At 37.0% G+C, this 20,884-nt stretch overlaps 1 protein-coding gene across 1 annotated transcript; it reads left to right on the plus strand.

Moving 5' to 3' along the window:
- The first annotated feature begins 1,339 nt into the window (after nucleotides 1-1,339).
- Smp_056640 (huntingtin interacting protein-related) lies at nucleotides 1,340-11,874 on the plus strand. The gene is made up of 6 exons (XM_018797266.1): nucleotides 1,340-3,273; nucleotides 5,894-6,133; nucleotides 6,659-6,836; nucleotides 8,058-8,294; nucleotides 9,956-10,068; nucleotides 11,369-11,874. Exons 1-6 carry the CDS (start codon nucleotides 2,078-2,080, stop codon nucleotides 11,808-11,810), a joined length of 2,406 nt encoding a protein of 801 aa, XP_018652324.1. The 5' UTR covers nucleotides 1,340-2,077; the 3' UTR covers nucleotides 11,811-11,874.
- The last annotated feature ends 9,010 nt before the right edge of the window (nucleotides 11,875-20,884 follow it).

The raw sequence follows: 20,884 nt of genomic DNA on the forward strand, positions 1-20,884 counted from the left end.
ATCTGATCGGGCTATAATAATCATAGGATGAATATCAAGCCCACTGGACTTATCAGGTTTGGGATGCTGAAGTAGTCTTAAGAAGGCACCTTTCTCAACCACTGCAGGGTCTATCAGCAGACCGCCACAATCGCAATACGGTCATGATCCCACATGTCGCTCATAATAGCCTTCATTCTTCATTCATTTTAGTAGCGAACAACACGTATTAGGACAGCTATTCATAATAGCTCTACGTGAAATATGAAGTTCCCTGCCCAAAGACATAGTGTTGATGTCGTCTTTTGAGTTTTGTAGAGGAACGGTCGACAGCTAATTTACTGCCATAGGTACTAAGGATTATTACACCGCGAATTACTGTATGGTCGCTCCTACAGTTAGTGACCAACTTATTCAGTCCTTCATTTCAAAAGTGAGAGCACAAGAAATACACTTTATTACCATAAAAATGCCTTCCGACCACACAGATGTAAGTTCGAAACAACAAGTAGTTAATAAGTTCTAGCAAAAAAAGATTGATGTTTGAGCTTAGAGTAAATCGTAGCGGGTAGTGTAAAAGGTGTCGGACATGTCCCGAAAGTGTGTGGTTTCTAGTAGTTTAGCTGACTTCGAATCTTGTAACTTTAGAGATCTCAGTGATTTCTTGTTCCAATGGCAGATCTCCTTGAAAACCCAGTGAATTTGCAGAATAAACAGCGAAACTCGCTGTGTTTTCAAGGGGATCTATTCTGATCTATCACTCAAAAAAGACAGCATATATCATATTTGAAGTCTTTTCCTAAGTATCCTTCCAGTCATAATTAGCTAGCATCTCAGTCTGCGCTATGTATTACAGGTCTCATAATCGCACGCTTGACTATCGTCCGTACTTTTTCGAAGGGAATCCTTCGGGACTTACTTTGTTTTGCTCCGCACCTATTTCAGTCGTTCTATGGATCTATTAATTGTCAGTCGAACGAGCTTAATAAGCGTGGAGTGGATAAAATTCTACCATTAGTACAGGTGCATTCTTTTTCTCTCCATTTCATAAGTATAGTACTAAACGCACTTGCACCTGTCTATGCTGGTCTTATTTCTTTCCTCTTGTGCTAGTGTCTTTGTGATGTGTGGAGACGTGGTTTTTGTATTACTATATGAGGTGGTCAGCTACATTCAGTGTGCGAGTTAAACATGATTAGCATACTACATCGTAAAAGTGTAAATCTTCAATGTATTTGCGTGTGATTATACTCTTGTTTACAACTTTTCAGTTCTTTATTTTGACATAAGTGTTGTAGAGCTGTACGCAAAACGTGTTTCGTATGAGCATTTGTCGAGATTTAGGCGAACAGCTTGGCGAGACTTGTCTACTAAGTTTTTCTGTACAATTTCGAACCAGACTGCCGGGCGGAATATTAGGATCACTTAAATTCCAGCCACTGAAATCATTTCACATGTAATTTTTACCTTTAGAACACGTCTTGGTATTTCAGATATTTCGTTGTCAGTTTGTAATCATAAAGGTAGTAGCTACTTAATAAGCTTTAAGCGTATTGTTGGGTTTCGAGGAAGTGTTTGTAACAATTTCGAATGCAGACGATTTGCTCTCAAAAGATCGTTCTGTTCTAAAATCCCTTAAAATTTAGTCTAGGCCGCCTCAAATAATTGTTAGCCTTGTAGTTATCAATGCCAATATTAGACTTGATAGCTTCAAATAAATTTGGCATTGGTTAGTAAGTTAATAATATCTTTTTGTGATATTCCTTCGTACTATTTAAACTCATGTTAACTTTGTTTCGGTTATTTATTTACTATAAAAAAGTGACTTACATTAAGTCACAAAACATCTGAAATACAATTTTCTACACTCTGGGATATCAAAAAATATTTATTATTTGTTAGTTTTGGTTTTTTGTTCAAGTTATGAGTGACAAATAATTGTTTGTCTTTTTTTCCCTGGTGCTTCTTTTGAGTATAGCTAATACATTCTCCCACTCTTCACTTTATGTTTACAATCGCCCAAAACTAGTTAAAACAACTAAATTGACGTACATCAACCAATCGTGTTGACATCCTTCAGGTTTCACTTCGTTTAGTAATGGCAGGTTATCCTCATCATTTTGTTACTGCTCACCTTGGTTATCCTGGTTATGCTCACGCAGCCTACGTGCCTGCGTCGATTCCTAATCCAGCTAACTCTGTCACCCAGTTGTCAGCTGCCCAAATCAATGCAGGTTGGGTAGAGCACCATTCTCATGATGGGAGAAAATACTACTATAATACATTCACTCAACAGACGACTTGGGAAAAACCTCAAGAGTTGAAGACTCAGCGTGAGAAAATACTTTGCAACTGTCCATGGAAAGAGTTTAAATCCGAAAACGGAAAACCTTACTATTTTAATGAGAATACAAAACAATCAATATGGATCAAACCGCAAGAACTTATAGACGCTGAAAACCAAGCAGCCGCCTGTAATGCAGCTGCGAATTCTACGGTCCCCGAACAACCACCAAGTATGCCTCCGGTTACACCGTGTACACCAGCCACCCCAAAAGATGACGTTAATAAGCCTCCTGAGCCTTCAGAAATAGAAAGGGCAATGAAGGCAACTCTGGCCTCTTTTGATACGTCAGATACTGGACCTTCATCAATTTCGATTCCACTACCTCCGGAAAAAGTAGGTGACAGTGATAAAGATGAAAGTGACGAAGAGAAGCCTGTATCTAATCCACATATAACTACATTTTCACCAAATACTCAGACAGTGCCAGAATATAAGACCCGAGCAGAAATGGCAGAAGGTCTTAGGAGGCTTTTCAGGGATTGCAATGTCCCTGGTGGGGCTACGTGGGAGCAAGCACTAAAGTTAATCTCCGGGGATCCTCGTTACTCCATCTTGAGGACGTTTAATGAAAAAAAGCAAATATTTAATGTTTACAAAACTCAAAGGTTAAAAGAAGAACGCGAGGAGCAAAGAATAAGAATTAAAAGGGCGAAAGAGGATCTAGAAAAGTATCTTCTAAAATGCAATAAGCTGCACTCAACTATGTCATACCGTAGAGTAGATCAACTACTGTCGGACACGAAGGAATGGACTGATGTCCCCGATCGAGATCGCCGTGAAATATTCGATGATGTCATGCAAGAGGTAGGTAAGCGTGAACGAGAAGAAGCTAAGATTTTGCGAAAAAGGAATGTACGAGTATTTAATGAAATTCTTAGTGAGATGCTTGATCTTACATATCGGACGACCTGGAGCGAAGCACAACAAATGCTGCTTGATAATACCAGGTTAGCTGAATAAACTTATGTAATTAATTTCCGCCATTAATGTTATGTCACATGTACTAAATTAAACCGAACCGGCAAGAGATTATTATCAAATTCATTTGTGTGACTTTTTGTTTTAAAAAGACAGATTTTACCTTTATTTCAGTGATCGGTGTTTGTTTATTCTGTAGATGGTACTAATTTGAGTAAATAATTTATGTGTGACGATTAGAACAGTTCTCACACTCCATGTGTATTTGTGTTTCTATATTAACATAAAAGAAAAACCACGCCATGATTGCGAACGCCAGACTTGAAACTGAGAACACGTTTTTGGATAGTTCTATATCTTTATTCTCAGCATTACTGCAATAGGATGTTTAAACTTCAACTATTTCTTGAAATTGGGTAGTAGGTTACTAAACCGCGACTAACGTTTATGTTAATCGGTTACTGAGTAGTAATCGATGTGATATTACCTGGTTTGTGGTCATAAAATTATATCAATCAAGTTTTCATTGTGCTCGCTAAGCTAAATGGCTTGACATTGTTTATTATTTATTTATTTGAACATAAATATTGGTGGTCTTGAGTGCTGTTAAAAGTATGACGGCAGTTATCACTTCCCGGTTGCCCACACCGTGGAAGGGTTCTTCTAGAGGTACCTGAAAAGGAAATTGGGTTAGAAGTGGTCTTAATGAACTGAGAACGTGACCGCAGTGCCCAAGGGACAACTGCTTGGGGTCGGTCACACACCACCTTTCTGTGGGTAGTTTTTGTGTTAGCTCCGTTCTTCAAAGGACCTTACCGCCGGAGACGGATATCCGTGGGATAAGGCGAGATGTGCATTTTTAGTGTCGACCTTTTCTAACCCCACCCCTCCTTGTGGGAAGGCAGCATCGCTGTTGTGTTGGTTGTCTGAAGGAAACACCTTACTACTGTCACACCTCTGTACAGTCAGCAGTACGACTTCGCCTTCGGACCTTGGGTTTGCTGCTTTTAGTCTTACCACTCTTCAACTGACCTACCTGGCATGATAGGACCTTGAGGAACGATTGTTCCAGCCAGTATAGCTCGATTGGTTCATCACGATAAGTAAGCCCGACCACCACGTCAAAGTAGCAGAAACGGCCGGGTGTTCATCTTGTTGTGCTAACGAGGTATGGCAACTTGAACCGATGCATATATGTGCCTGGTCCTACGTTGTAGCTGACTGACTGACTGACAAATATTGGTACAGGGGGGCACCAGATATATATGCACAACACTTGACATTGTGACTCACTTTGTTTTGATGTGAAGTTGTGAGAAGTAATTGACAAGATATCTTGAACCTAGGTTTCGTGCTTGTTGGGATTCTTCAACATATCGTATGTTTTATTCCCGTGAACATTTTGTTCCTCTCCTAACCATATTCTTTATTTTCAGTCATTTTACTGTCATTATTGATATTACTTCTATTCCTCCATTATCCATCCTGTTAGTTTCACCACACTGTATTTGTGTGACGTGAAAGCTCAGACACACGTACCTAAAATCTTCAAGAAACTGATGTTCAGTCATACAATAATTCAAAACTGTTTTATCCAATGCTGCAGTCATGAGTGTTACAGGTGCGCTATTTTGATAGGAACGAGAATGTAAACCGGTAATTGAAATAACCAATCAGTAGTTGAGGATGGAAAACAAATACAGTCGCACCACTGTGACAGACTTTGAGTCATGTCGTCAAATGTCTCGAACTGTTGATGACGAGTATTGTGTAACCTCAACCATCAAGTCCTCACCTACTGTCAGTAACGTCGTAAACCATACCTTAAACGTCGTTAACTTTTTCATAACTTATAATTCCACGTCACCGAACATTGCAGGTTAGGTGGTGTTTAGACAAGCGCATGTCCTATTCATCTTGATTGATGATGTATGTTCTGATGAGTGGACTTTGGATTTTTACTTAGTGTCATAGATCTAACCTTAGCAGTGCTCTGTCGTCCCATAGTATATGGAGATAACTTCAAAGAAACAATAAACTTTCACACTATCTATGTCATTTTCATTGGGGATGTTTAGTAGCCGTAGAATAATGAAGAGCAAGACCCACTCACACCACAGGGAACCCAGATTAGTAGGAGTTATTCTTTTTATGTCCTTAAGAAATTTTGTCGGGCAACAAACTATCAGTATTGATCCGAATTTCAAAGTTGAGTAATCAATATACTCAACTACTTCACTCCTTATGGTCAAACTAGGGGCTAACGCTGACTAGTTACGGTGTAATATTATACATTAAGAATAACATTCATACTATTCCGAATTGCTTACAATGTTACTTAAAGTGTTCAAGCAACCGGTTTTTTCGGTTTCCATCAAGCGAGACATTGTCATCTGCGTATTCTGGTTTGATAGTTAAATGTAATGGGGGATCAGTAAAATCTCTGAAACGTCTAACAAATCAAGCGTTAATTTGGAAAGGGTGTTCGCTCATTCTAAGTCGATCAATTTGGTTTTCATATTATTGATATTTACACCCGTTCTTGACTTATCAGCTGAATTTATGCTTGTGGTCTCGTAATATATCAAGTTGCTTTGTCTGTTCCGACCGTTAGTCTTCTGTGTATTTTTAAATTTACACTGATGATAGATTCACTGGAGATGTGGATTTACAAAACTTAGATAAAGAGGATGCCCTTGTCTGTTTTGAAGAGCATATTTGCATGCTTGAACAAGAGCACGACGAAGATAAAGAACGCGAACGTCGGAGACAAAAAAGGGAACAACGAAAGAATCGAGAAGCATTCATAGTTTTACTTGATGAATTGCACGAACAGAAATTACTCACTTCTATGTCTCTATGGAAAGATCTATACCATATAATAAACAAGTAAGCGATTTTATGTTAATTCTAGTACATTATTTTTTGGCTCTGATAATCCAAAACAGTATAGAAATTTGTGAAGTGTTGTGAAAAATAGTAAACCGCACAGAAAAAGTCAAGAAATTATTTACTAACGTATCAATTCTACCTAACACTTATAGCAACTATTCTCTGCCTAAAACTGCGAATTCAACCTCAAAACAGCCGATATATTGACAGTTAAGAAGTATTTGAGAAATACAGACAATGAGAAATGTATAGTCCTACGTCTCGCTTTTACCATTCAATCTTACAATCATGGAATATATTAGCTCATTTGATAAGAAATATGTTTGGCTTGTCGACATCAAACACGTAAACTTGTGACTTCCGTTATAGATGACAATTATCGTCATTGATGTGTATTCAATACACTTTACGTGTACGGATGAGCTTTGATACAGTAACCTATGACAGATATATGGTGAGACAAAATTTTGTTTGATTCGACGCTAAATCTTCATACTTTGTGTGTACTTTCGACTGTTTTAGAGATGATCGATTTCACAAAATGCTTGCTCAACGTGGTTCTACTCCATTGGATTTATTTAAGTTCTATGTTGAAGCATTAAGAGCTCGTTTCCCAGCTGAGAAGAAGATTATCAAAGAGATTTTAAAATACAACTGTACACCGATCGACTTGTCTGTTTCATACGAAGATTTTTGTTCAGTAAGTTTGTTGTTGTTTTCTGTAGTGAATCTCTACAATTTGACAGTTTAAAATATCATCATGAGGTGTTAGCACTATTACCATTTTGCGTAACGTTAGCTGAAATTTAACCCAATCTATTTGTGATTAATTTAACTTAAGATAAAACACCTTACTTCTGTGTCATGATGATATATTCTTATGGAGGGGGATTTTAGTTCTTATTCTGAAGCTCTTTCTCTTGTTAAAACAATCAGGAGGATACTAATCAGTAAATGAAACGCTATTTTACAGTGTATGCCGAGTGATGGCTGTTCACCAGATTGAGTTGAGTAATATCAGAAGACAAGACAACAGAATAAGTTTTCTCCTAGTAAATTGACATATTATGTACAAAATGCTAAATACGAAGGTAAACATGATTAAGTATCATTAGCAAATACAAGGTGTTAGTTTTGTGACTCACCCACTCTTTAGTAGAACTAAGATCAGGTTATCGGGTTTAATCATGGCCAGTTTTACGATTGTTCACTCATTTCTCCGTTGATTTTTTGTTCCTGTGTTGCAAAACATGGATTCGTGATGTTATTTGTCTAACAAACTATTTTGATCTAGTTTCACATTTTCATCAACGAATTCATCTTTTAATGAATTAAACTCTAAATCCTACGCCCACTAGTGTTTCATTTAGGGTTTGATTACGTTTTCTGTTTTTAACTTGTATATGTGTTTACTTTCACTAGAATAAAAAACTGTTTTCTGGTCAGTTGATTTGTGTTTTGACAAGTTTATTGAGGGGCGGAGCGTTTTCATCAATAATCTGGTTCTGTACGTTGTTATTAGTCAACTGGATTGTATGAACGAAATCGTGTAAAAAATAAAATGAAATAAAAATGAAATCTTCAGTGAACCATAGTTTCTTTCTTTTTCTCGTAATATGTGCTTGAGTGTACAACATGTTTTATTAACGTAAACCTGTATGTCATGTTTTCACACTGGTCCATGTTATTACACAGTTCATGTTTAAAAACAGTGATTCCTTGTCAGTAAAGTGCAAAGTCCATAATTTCTTCAGCAGAACTCAGAAATTAACAAAGTGAAATTGGATATTATAAACCAGCTGCATTTTGTAAATATAAAATGTTCAGTATCGTTGACTCATACTTATTGGTAATTATTTTATATCTAAATGACAATGGAGTTTTACATTCTAATATCAAGTTTTGGGATATTTTTCTTCAGATAATAAGCTCTGATGAACGCAGCAAAGGAATAGATGAAGGAAATATGCGTATGACGTATGACGGTCTACTAGAAAAAGCTCAAGGTCGTGAACGTGAACGCCAAAGAGATGATGCTAGGCGTATGAGAAAACTTGAACAAAACTTCTGTGAAATGCTTACAAATTCCTCCTTCATTCAGTCCAATACTAGTTGGGAAGAAGTTCGAGAAAAATTGAGTGACCATCCTGCCTTCAAAGTAAATTTCCAATTTCTTATTGTATTTTAATCTCAATCTCAGTTGGTTTTTAGTTGATTAGTAGCCTTTCATGATTAGATTCTAAATAAATTGATTTAACTTGGTAGGCACACATGGATGGTGGCTAGCAGTGGAACCCAGGAGGCTCGTTTCGTCCAATATAGGTATCGTCAGCTGGATGTGCCTGCATCCCAGAGTTGATGTTCACTCCGGGACTCGAACCCAGTGCCGTTCACCTCAAACGCCACTACGTTATCCACTTAGCTATTATGTCCAGATAGCCACTAGCTTGTGCGATGAGGCAATGTTTTAATTCATTTTTGTATTGGTTATTTGGATCTCCCCATTGATGCGTAGGGCTTCAATTGACCAGTCCCATCTCTGCTCGTAGTGCTTGTGACTTCAGGCAATCCGCACAGGATGCACATGTGCCAAATTGATTTGACTGATGTATTTAGTCAACTTTGAATATTTTGTTTGTGGAAATCAGACTCCGAAAACCATCATTGTTGTTGGTTTAAGATTGTCATCTTTATTTTTTAATTTTTTAATTACATTCCACCTTAATTAAAAATTTTTATTGTACCACGTTACTCAACCCGTTCTTTTACAATTATTACCTTTTATCTGTTTGAATATTTAAGCTGTCGAGATTTCCATCTTCAGTTTTTTAATAAGAATGACAATTCTGTATTTTGGTTTATTTCGTTTCTCCGTTACCATATTTAACCAGTGTATTATTATTATTACCAACGAACATAATACTGATCATTATTTAAAAAAAATTAAGTATCTTTTTGAAATGGTAGGGCTCTGAAAATAAATTCACTGAGAAGACTGCACTGAACTAATCTTTCTTATCCAGGATCCTGTTTACGATCTGCTTTTATAATTTATGTGTTTATTTCTTGCAGTTATGAATTGGTAAGACATTTCAAGAACGTTTAAGTTTAATGGTCTTGTAGATACGTCTTGAATATTTTCTCATTATGTACGTCTCTAGAACTTTATTGGCCAACTTCACTTTAATAGTTGCCTTACGATCAACCAGATTTCCGAGTTGTTTTTATAGTTACTGTTGAGTTGACAATGAATAAATGAGTTATATGATTTCCTTTTCATCGTCACTGCCTACTGGATTTCCACCTATCTCACGTATTCGATGTGTTCACAGTTAGTGGAATAGTAGTAGCCTATTGGTTAAAACTCAACTTTTAACCAGTAAGTCTCAAATTTTAATCACACTCTACATACTTTGGTTTGGCTAAGTTGTAAGTGTCTCTATTTCCTACATATTAAACTGTGTGACTTAAAGCCCAGTACATCAAGCTACAGTTGCGAACTGGGTTGCATCATCACATTGTACAGTAAAATCATTATAGAACTTTTTATTATTGATAGTGATTATGCGCATGTACAGTTCATTTAGATTATTAGTATACTAACTATAATTCATCCGTTTTATTTTGATGACACTTGTCAAGATTAATGACATTAATGTCATATGGTTTCTTGGCATCGTCACTATTCCCTAACTATCGCTGTTTATTCTCTTACTGCTTTTTTAGTTTGTTGTTTGTTCACTTTTTCGACCAATTATTTCAGTTGTTTAGCGTTCGTTCTTGCTCACAATTCATTACTTCAATGAATATTTGTTTTAGGGTTTGTCGTTGGAATCAGAAAGGATTCGACTCTTTAAAGAGTATATTATTTCAATTGACAACTCAAATGAAGACGCTCATCGGTCTCGTAAAGATAAACATTTATGCGAGAGGTTAGTTTTTCAAGCATTTTTATAGGAACTTTTATGGTGTAGTCAACCTTTCTTAATTAGTGTATCAATTTCTCACTTGTTTTTGAGGTTTTCTGTATAGCATGGGAACTTTATTCCTGTTCTCGTAGTAATTAATTTCATGGGGGTAAGCTGATTAATTTACAAACAACCGAACTACTTATTGATATCAGTTGTGGAGATCTCAAGAAATCAGTGTCCTTGTTTTGAAATTTTTCGAAATCTAAATTTAGAACCTTTATTTAGGTTATGCTTGGCAGTGGGATCTAGCTTCTTTTGTCGCCCTATTTTGGACAGGTTAACCGGATGTACCCGTATTCCACTACTGACGTCCACACTAAAGCTTAAATTTTAGTGCCTGTCGCTTCAAACACTAAATCATTGAACTACTTAGTCTTGATCGAGCTACTGACTTGTACAACTCGTACATAGATAATTTCCCATTGTTTATATTTGAAACTTCACGTGTCTATACCAATCCAGTCCTCCTAAGTTGAACATTTGAAGGCAAAAACTGATCAGTTATAGTCCCTGTATATCAACAACGGGAAATTACGGATCCTTATTAATTCATGTTATATTTTGTAGTGAGTGTATGCCACTAAGGATATACTAATACGATATCAAATCTAGAGGGACTAGATAAATCAAAAAACAGGGCAAGAAAACAATTCTAAACAAGGAATTAAAGTAATGATGGGCATCAATACATAAGATACGTCAACCTTAAGTACGGAAACGGATAATTAAACGAGACGAAGATGTTTACTCCTCTTCATATGAACATATTGTAAACAATAATGTAGAGAGGAAATTAATGGTTATTTTTTACAGTAATGTTTGTAAAATTACGAAAAAGATAAAGACACCTTGACGAAACGTTTACGCTACGAATAACCATGAACGACAATGATATGGTTGTGTAAATTTCCAAAAATAAACTAATTCGAATAAAAAGGAAACATATTCACCTTTTATAACTGACAAATACATTTTAAAGCGGTAAAGTTGCATCAATTTTTAAAATAATTATCGTGAAACACAATATTTCCAATAATATTGGCGCTTGTTTTGTTTTTCTAAGCTAGCAATTGCTTCGGTTAAACAAGTGGTGATTAAACTGCAGTAAGTAACGAACTATCACATCATCTTTAAACAAGATATATTTCTGTTCAGAAATGTCACCGTTGTAAGTAGTTTTTTGTCTATGAACTTTGCCTTTCTTTTTAGTAGATGGTATATGGTTAGCAATTCATCAACATATGTATTTACCTACATGTAGGTCTGCTTCTATTCAAGATGTTGAAAAAGATGTCGATGCAATGAAAGATCAGAAGAAAAAACAAACTGTTTCCCCTTCCCCAGCTCCTTCAGAACATAGTCATACTCGTAGGTCGGACGATGAAAGGGGATCATCACAGAAGCGTAAACATCGTAAATCAAAGAAATCAAAACATCGCAAATCAAAGCACCATAAACATCACAAAAATACAGACAAGCGTCAAGATGAAGAATTAGAAGAAGGAGAAGCTGCTGATGATGATGACGAGGATGATGAGGCTGCGAATCCTCAAACTGGTGATCGTGCCAGTGGTAGTAAACGTCATCATCATCATCGACGTGGCCAACGCTCTCGGACGTCTGACCCTGAGGATGGTGAAGAGGTGGAAAGTACTAGTGATGGAGAATTTTGTGACCGTGATTCAAAACGTAAAAGACGTTAGTATTGTGAAACAGTCTTAGATAAATTTTCTTTTGGTTGTGTACATAATAGCATGTCATTTTGTTAGATTGTTTTTGTCGTTTCTGACATTGAAAAGGTCTGCTGGTATCGCTATACTTCGTGTAAGCTTTATTTGTTCTTAGATAGTTTACTTTAAAAACGTTCCTCTGTATATCTATCCTATTTAAGTAACTAGTCGGAACGTCCTATTTTAAACAAATTTGGCTATCCGTGGTAATTAAATTCGGATTCTTGTTTAGACTAGAAGTGATTTTGGGATGACGATCAGTTACGTTATTTCCTTGTAATTTACAGGATGAATATCTTACGACTAGTTGGTAAGGAAAGATGACGTCTTTTGCCAAAATAAAGGTCCTAAACTATTTCGTCACCTTTTCTTTGTGACTTCTGCCTAGAATTTCAACCAACGAGTGGGAATTAAGAAGCTGTCGAACAGCATACATTACTATTTTGTTATTGGTAATAATGTTGCTACAAAGGTAGTTTGTGGTTCCAACTCAGTTTATCAACTGAGGTATAGGTTGTTTATTTTCTCATGATCTTATCTGTTGTGGAAATGTTTATTTTTATGGTGCTGGATGAACAAATATGTAGGGTTCAGGTTATATTGTAGTTCGCCATTAGCTTGTTTCTATCGGGTTATTAGCTTCCAAAGTGTTCTCAACTGAATAATGTGGTGTTTCGCGTTATCTTGTTAGATGCTCAGTGTATATACTTTTAATTATAGCACATCTGTGAATACTGCTTGTTTAACATATCAATAATAATAAATCTATCACTTCTGCCTTGATAGTTGAGCGCTATCAATACGGAGCCTTTAAAGACTCGAGCTTCAATGAATCGCTAGCTTTTTAAGAGCTTTCATTGCAAATGTTTTATTCGTGTAACTATATTATTTTCGTTCGATACTTTAACTTAAGTAACGTAGTTTATACTGAAAGGTCACTTAACTTTTTGTATTTAAACATCTAATGCAATTCGAGTTATATAGCTTTTATAAATAAACGGCTATTGTACATCGATAAACTACGATGGATGAGACACCAATTTTATTGTTGCGTTTCAAATCATAGGATTATGAACCGTTGTAATGGCCTTTGAATTGTTTGGCCGTCTGATAAAGATGGACAGTTCATTATCTCACGTCTTAAAAGATTGTATGGTTGTGGTGTTGGCAGACTTTAAACTAAGTTGCGGACTTCTTTGGTGACTGAAGGAGGGGAAACAGAGCATAAATCTCAGTAGCGAACTCCCCCAGATTTAATATCGCGTCTCTTGAAATAATGCTGTAGTTGAGCAAACGTCAACTAGGGGTCATTAAAATCAAATTCTGGGAAGCAGACTTTCATAGTCAGTATCCATGTACCTGTGACAAATTACATTTATACTCCAGGCTTTTGGTTTGGACTGAGTGTGATATATGGTATATGACCAATATATTAATTTAATGAGTGGGATAAAATAATAACTACAGCACGAATAATTTGCGACTAAAGCAATACAAATATAAATATGTATATACGAAATCCATGTTAAAGATAATCAGAATGTTACCTTTTATGACCAAGCAAAATAATAGGCAGGACAGAGATTAATTTTTGCGTTCAAGAATTGTGCTCATCAATTTAGTGCCGGTGAGTACCTCTCGTGTTATCGATAGAGAAAAACAGACTAGCAGTAAATAGGTCTTTATTTAGACCGTGAGAGAGCGAGGTTATTTTTTGGGCATTCAGTATAAAATTATAAGAAACATCATGGCTATAAAGAATAAGTAAGTGAATGAGTACTTGACCTATAATGTTTTGACATTACAGTGTTTGGGGCCAACTCTTAAACAATCAACCAGAGTTGTTACATACCCAAATGCGAAATTTCTCACAGTAATTAAGGGATTTTCGAGCGATTTTTACAACTGCGCTACACCTGTTACGTTTACAAGTGTTATTTATGATCCTTGCGACAACTAAGAATGAGCTATCCTTAAACGAGGAGGCTTATTCTATCTCCAAAGTTGGATCACGTTATGATTACGGTAGGTCAGTGGTCGATGGACGTCTTAAAGGCAAATGTAGCCGGTGGAAATGGGTGTCTGTCATATAGCACTGACTCGATGGCGAAAATCCGCTATCTCGTCGACACAGGAGTTAACGGCGTTCCTGTGAAATACTAATGACTGTTCACAGGATCTAGTCTTCAACTTACAGGGCCCAAACTGACAAACGACCACTGCATGTTGTAAGAGATATGTGTATATTAATGTGGGTTTACACAAACCAGTTAACTGGATTTTCGTCGTGGTAGACGTTTCAATGCCAGTCATTGGTAAATACCCGTTACAACATTGCCTTCTACACATCGGCCCAAGCAAACGGAAGTTAGTAGACGGCACACTTTATGAAACACGACCGAAACTGTTGTGTGCAACCAGCAATGACATACATCATATCTCAACTATTCGCGCACCTGCATTTTCGAAGGCATGGCCACTAGTTCTCGTAGATCTAAGATTGATCAAAAACGAATTCAAGTGCATAACGGAATTGGTTATCATGTTGCCATCAAACAACTCATGGAATCTTCCTTGCACATAGTTCCAAAAGAGGACAGAAACGACAGGTGTCCAAATGGTGATTATGGAGTGCGACCATATTTTTGTGACTGCTGACGATATTCCTAAAGACAGGTTCATTAATTCCCTCGGCGTCTACGAATGTTTGGGCATGCCTTTCGGTTTGAGAAATATTACACGAAGTCTTCGGAGATTCGACGGTGACGTATTTGGTGGTCCCACTTACGTCCTCGGGTTTGGGATGATCGCTTGATCCTAAGTCCGGATGGAGAGTCCCATCTACAGTATCTGAACCTTGTTTTCATATGGCTCCAACAACATAACGATACTGTAATCATTCAAAAATGTTGAACAGTTACCGTTTGTCTAGACTTATGAGGGCGCTTCTGACGTTCAAAGCATTCTCTATCTGCGGAGAGGATTGTTGATCATCCTGGATTACAAAGAACCGACCACAGTCAAGCGGTTACACACGTTTAACAACCTGATGATGTGGTGTGGTCTACTTAAATCCACATAAGTAGTATATGGCGATGGTCAGGCATAGAATGTATTTTGGCAAAAGATCGATAAGGAAAGAACAGGAATGAAGCGCAATCGGTATGAAAATACATGAACAATGAAATCAGAGAAGATGGACTGATATTTGCAGAAGGAACAGTTAAGATCAAGACAATTGATTGTTATTTTGCGAATTAACCGTTGACTGTATGGTTGTCAGATTTTAATAAGTTAATCTGTAATTTGTACTTAAATACATCCGATTGTCCCTACCCGTGTTCTTGTTCATTACAGTAAAACAAACAAAGTTATGGTAAATTCCGATCTCCCAACTTTAGGAAAGCTGCATTATAAAGTCTTGGGACGTTGCGACAAAAATCTTCCCGGTCTGGGGATTTCCCAGATATCAAGATATTTTGAAGAAGTGCCGAAAATGTTTGAGTCTTCCACAATGTTTCCAAAAACTTTGAAGAAACCCACCTATGCTCCTTGGCAAAACCTCAAAATTTCTCCGTTTCAGGAAATCATAAAGACGGTGTCGCGAGGCTCACAGAATTTACTATGTACACATATATCTTTGTTTTTCTTCAGCCAATTTCACAAACTTCCCGCACTTTTAGGGCTATTACATCATTGTCGTCAACATCGACTTGTTGGTTGTTATACACTCACCTAGCTTGTGAAGACGTTTTCCTCGGAATTATGTGGACGATTCCCTAGAAGACAATATGGTGTAAACATGCGGTCTCAGTTTATTCATCATATCAAAGTAGTTGTATCTTTTCAACACTCATGATGGAAAACGTTATAATTTAGCATTATCATAGGCAAAGGTTTGTGTTGTAAATGAAATCGTAGAATAAAGTAGCTAAAAAGCACAAGTAAATTTTCAGGATTCATTAACGTTTTTATGTTCTTCTCAATCGAGATTAAGTTGTTAATGTTTATCACATAGAAGATGAACTTCCACAAGCGAAAAAATATACAAGTATTTTGTGTAATAAACGTAATATCGAACAAATGGCTTATGCTATGGCAATCTTGAGATCTGGAAATCAGCGCTACCACAGAATAAATATAGCGTGGATTATGTACGTGAACTAATGTGAAAATGTTGCTGACAGCGAGCACTTGCGAAGCCAGCTGAAAATGAAATGAACAGTGAATAATAATTTCAAGATTTAACGATTATCAGCGACTGATAAAAACAGATACAGACATCCAATAATAAATCTAAACTGCATTAAACTTAACTTTTCTTTGGGTCACCATCCACGCTTATATACTTTGCCTCTTGCATCGCGCAAGAAAGTCTGACTCACATTCTTTGCTTGTTCTATTTTGTTTCTTAGACAGATAACACTTTGGAACCAGGAACACAGGACATATATTTATGAAAGACTGCAATGATAACAAACTACGAATTGTTTAGTAGAATTTGTTATTACTTATACGACTTTTGCTTTTTGTTACGCGTAATGTGCAATTTAATGCCAGTTCGGGCGTAAACACATAAGCCAAGCAGCCTTTTGTTGACTTATGGAGGTCATCGTAAAATATCTCCGACATTTCGGCCACTTGAAGTTTTATAAATAGTTGTCAACTTACGAAGTGGTCACCCTGTCTAAGGAAATGTGTGTAGGAAACAGGAGTTATGACCTCATAACATTGCGTCTGGATTGAGGTATACCAACAAATTATTTTGTCATGGTAACCCACGTACACTACTGGCTGGCTACAGAGCGTTTAAATATGCCCATAGTACTGTAGGGAAACTGACCGGTGAGGAAATCTGAAGGGTTGCTGAATGGCTGAAATTCAATTCTGCCGCCCTCTATCGTTTGTGTGATGAGCCCGGGATTACTACTTGTTATAAGAGAATTGTTGGGCCTTGTAACGGAAAACTTCAAACATCTGATTTCTCATCAGAAATCATAACTTACCGTCGACTCAGTCACGTCATGTGATTTGATCTGTTTCAGTAAACTGAAAGTAAACTTCTTCGACATATCGCCCGTAAAGCATGTTTAGCCGCGACGAATTTGGCATGTGGTAAATTCCTAATGGTCCTAACATACGATTTCAAGAGAAAGCTGAAATGATCTTAGACGTCAAATGTTTTATGTGTCCCAACCATGGAAAAACTTTCGCATTTCCCACGAAAACTCAATTCAAAGTAAACGCTCACTCTTCTTTGAGAACACTGCATGCAACATCAGGTATGACAATAAGTTTGTAGCAGTAACAACAACTCACCTACGTGGCATAAGGTTTTGGCAATAATCCTGTGGCACTGTCCATTGATGAAGGTTGCCGAATGCTCGAAGGCCAAACAGTCGTAAAACAATTGGTGCATCACCTCGAGAGTTCGTAGGTCTTCTCAGAGGCGGTCAAATCAAGCACATTTTAAACTTCAGTTTGGTCAAGCCACACAGTCTGATAGACTTCATCTTTCGAGTGATTAGTGTGATGCTATGGCAATGATGCATGTAAATTCCAAACTAAGTTTGGCTGAAGAATAACTGTCTGGATGAGAATACACTTGTGGACTCCGATTAAAGTCAGAACAAAAAGATTGGGGTAATAGCGGTTTCAAATTTCATCATAAATACAAATGTACAATTTTACCTAAACAAATATTACCACTCATTTATTCAACCAATAATTGTTCTCATAATAATCGATCTAAATTACAATAAATAGACAAATTGATAAGAAATATAAGAAAATTACCGAACGCACCAAAAAATAAGTGTTATTCTATCCTTTCTGGATAGATCAAATAAAAATCCATTCCAAATATATTACTTTGTTGCTTTATAACACAAAGTGTTTCCAGTTGTGGTAAAGTGCTTCAATTCACAACCGAAATACACGATCCCAGTCAAATAAAGCAACCTAATCAAAGAGGAAACAATCAATATGGCTGCCGCCACGATTCGATATCAACTAGAACAACATAGATACAATTCAGAAAGAAACATAGAAACTCGGTGGAAGCGAAAGAGAAAATGCTAAAACTATTATGAAATGAAACACTACGATCTTAAATGGCATCAAAAGGACTAACATAGATGTACAACCAAAGAAACAATCAAGAACAAGTTGCGAATGTATGCATGGATGGATTTTCACACGCTGAACCTTCGAAATGGATCTTACAATGTATGATATAGGACGAATTTTTAATGATATGTGCTATCTTGACGGTTTGTCAGGCGGAACGACTTCGAAACCTACCTGGAAGAAGTGCATACGGTAATAGGACTTCTGTGATTAATTATTCTTTTTACAGTATACAAACACTAGTTACGTCATATCAGAATGTAAAATGAAAGATGACCCAACTTCAAAGCATTTCTCCTTTAGATATGTTTGTATATATAAACGTAAACGCACCGCATCAGATGCTTGTTTTCACAGTGTAAATGGTGATAATAATCATATTCTTTCATTGGCTTTACACCTTCTAACTCACCACCACAACCTAGATAAAGTTACGTCAACCATCTACTTATGCTTTATTATAAATACATTTACGCCTACGCCCTTCAAATGGTTCAGTAAAATACTCTCACGTGGTTGTGTCAGCAAAACTAAGGTTAAATGATGGTGAGAGGGACCTAAAAATAGCAAATTTTTGGGTGGTGAGGCTTTGACAAAAAATAACGTCGAAGTCCCTTTGGGTGCAGCCATTTAAAATGTCTTTGGATGTTACACAAAATCTCGAAACTTGCTCAACAAGCAATCAAGGCTAGGTGCATGAATAAACTTTTTCAAGCCGAATGTATTCACAGTCACATAAACTTGAGTGGTGCAGTTCATAGACAGTAGGGAAATTGATTTTAGAAGTTTCACATTACCAAGAGCCGATAGAATTCAGAAGCATAAAGGAGGTTAAGTAGCTCTATTAATCAAAAATACTATCCCTTTTATCGTTATTGACAGCAGATCTGATTAAACTGAGACGTGAAAATTAGTTGGTTGCCGCTTGAAATGCAAAGGAAAAGAGCTATTTATTGGTTTGGTCTGTCGCACTTCAAACTGTAGTATGAATGAGATCGTGCCAGATGGTTTCAATGTTTGGTCATCAAGTGGTATGTGTTTAATCTTAAGGAACTTTAATGCACCTAACGTAGGCTGGGAAAATGTGATGACTGAATTGTTAGAATGTTCTTCCAAACAGAAACTAGTTGATGAAATTATCTCATGTATCTTAGTGCAGCACATGGGAGAAGCAACTAAGTACGACATGAGCTCCGAGTTATCCTTATTAGATCTAATATTTACCCATTATGAGGAAAGCTACGCAAACCCCCATTATATGCCACTTCTGGGTAAAGGTGACCGTGTAGTTCTAGTTTTCGATTTACACATAGTTGTCAATAACGATGATGTGTCAGCCCAAGCTAGACCAAACGTCTGGAAGGTAAACATAGAAGATATTGTACACTCAACATCCTCAGTAGATTGGAAAATAGAACCAGAGTCACTCATTGAAACGCATTGGGATCTAGTGAAAAATGTGTACATGAACGCCACTACATCACACGACCATTAGACTACGTCAAGGGGTCCGAGGAACTCTCAGCATGGTTTATTAAAGGGGTACATACTTTTCTTCGTAATAGGGGAAGGATGTGGGAGTGATTTAGGCTACATAGTACTAACAATATCAAATAGTAATATCATGAAGCTCAAAATATTTATGACTAGACACAAAGGTCCAAAGCGTCTTACGAAGAAAAGCTTGTTAAGGGATCGTTAGGTGCTGACGATGTCAAGATACGGAAAGGGATAAAAAGCAAAGATGATAGTTTAGAAATTCAAAATGACTTTGTCTAAAATTTGGCATTTGCCGACAAATACTTTTAAGTGCACCATGATGTATATTAGTCACCAAGGTACGGATACAAGCACGGTGAATAAAATTGAGCTACCTGTTGTCCAGACACACCATGACTTAGGAATCATGATTAGCCAAGACTTAAAAACCACTTTACACTACCATACAATAGCCTTCAAAGGCTTTAGAACTCTGTGATCAATACGTAAGGCCTTTAGCAATGTCGGCACCAAAACGTTTTGAACTTGTATATTGTTCGTGTGTCTCAAACTTGAGTATTGAACATAAGCGGTCAACCTCTGCTTAAAAAAGGACACCGAGCATTTGGTAGAAGTGCAGAGAACAGCAACTCAACTGATTTCCAGAATAGCTATGCTCTAGTATGACGCTGGACTGGTTAAACTAAGCCTATTCTCATTGTTATATCGAAGAACCAGAAGTGACTTGATTACAGTTTTCAAACTACTTAGTGATAAACTTGCATTTGATATATCCTCATTTTTCTTATCTTCCAAAACAGCGAATTTACCTGGGAAGTCCAAAATGTTCATAAACCCAGAACAAATTGCTAGACAGCTGGATATGGTCTTTTTTTCCATCGAGTCATCAACGAATAGAATTCATCACTTCAACACGGGAATAAAGCACCATCTGTCAACGTTTTCAAAATGAATTTAGATTAGTTGAGAGGCCGTCATTGCCAGTACTAATATAGGTCACTCGGCCTCCTGTCTTTTACAAACTGAACCTGAAACTTAGGTCTAAATATTACGTCTGTCAATCTAGATTTTGGGTTTGTGCAGTACATGGTTAGCTAAAGGCTATTGTAGCTGTAAATAATTCCACAAAATCAATAGCGCATTAAGTGTTCGACATTGGATGCTGACCACATTGTTTAAGTGGACTTGTTTAACTGAAGGCTTTCGGTCATGCATCCGTACCAGATCACGTCCAGACCCAGCGTGGGACACTGCTCCTACATTCACTATCCAGCTTAGAGTAAGCGCTTCGCGATATATTGATAACGAATGAAATATATCTTTCCTACCTCTTCGCATCTGACTTCTGATTTCATTTCGTCGGGGAAAGCTTCGTACATAGGTGTTACTGGTTGCTAGTTGTCAAACTAGAAAACTAG

This window comes from Schistosoma mansoni, chromosome 4 (genome assembly GCF_000237925.1).
Source record: "Schistosoma mansoni strain Puerto Rico chromosome 4, complete genome".
NCBI lineage: Eukaryota > Metazoa > Platyhelminthes > Trematoda > Strigeidida > Schistosomatidae > Schistosoma > Schistosoma mansoni.

Bases quoted from the DNA above. Each gene is read 5' to 3' on its own strand.
- Smp_056640 (XM_018797266.1), top strand. From the start codon at position 2,078: ATGGCAGGTTATCCTCATCATTTTGTTACTGCTCACCTTGGTTATCCT. The intron at 6,134-6,658 runs GTAAGCGATTTT...CGACTGTTTTAG, and splicing joins CTATACCATATAATAAACAA to AGATGATCGATTTCACAAAA. The intron at 10,069-11,368 runs GTTAGTTTTTCA...ACCTACATGTAG, and splicing joins GATAAACATTTATGCGAGAG to GTCTGCTTCTATTCAAGATG.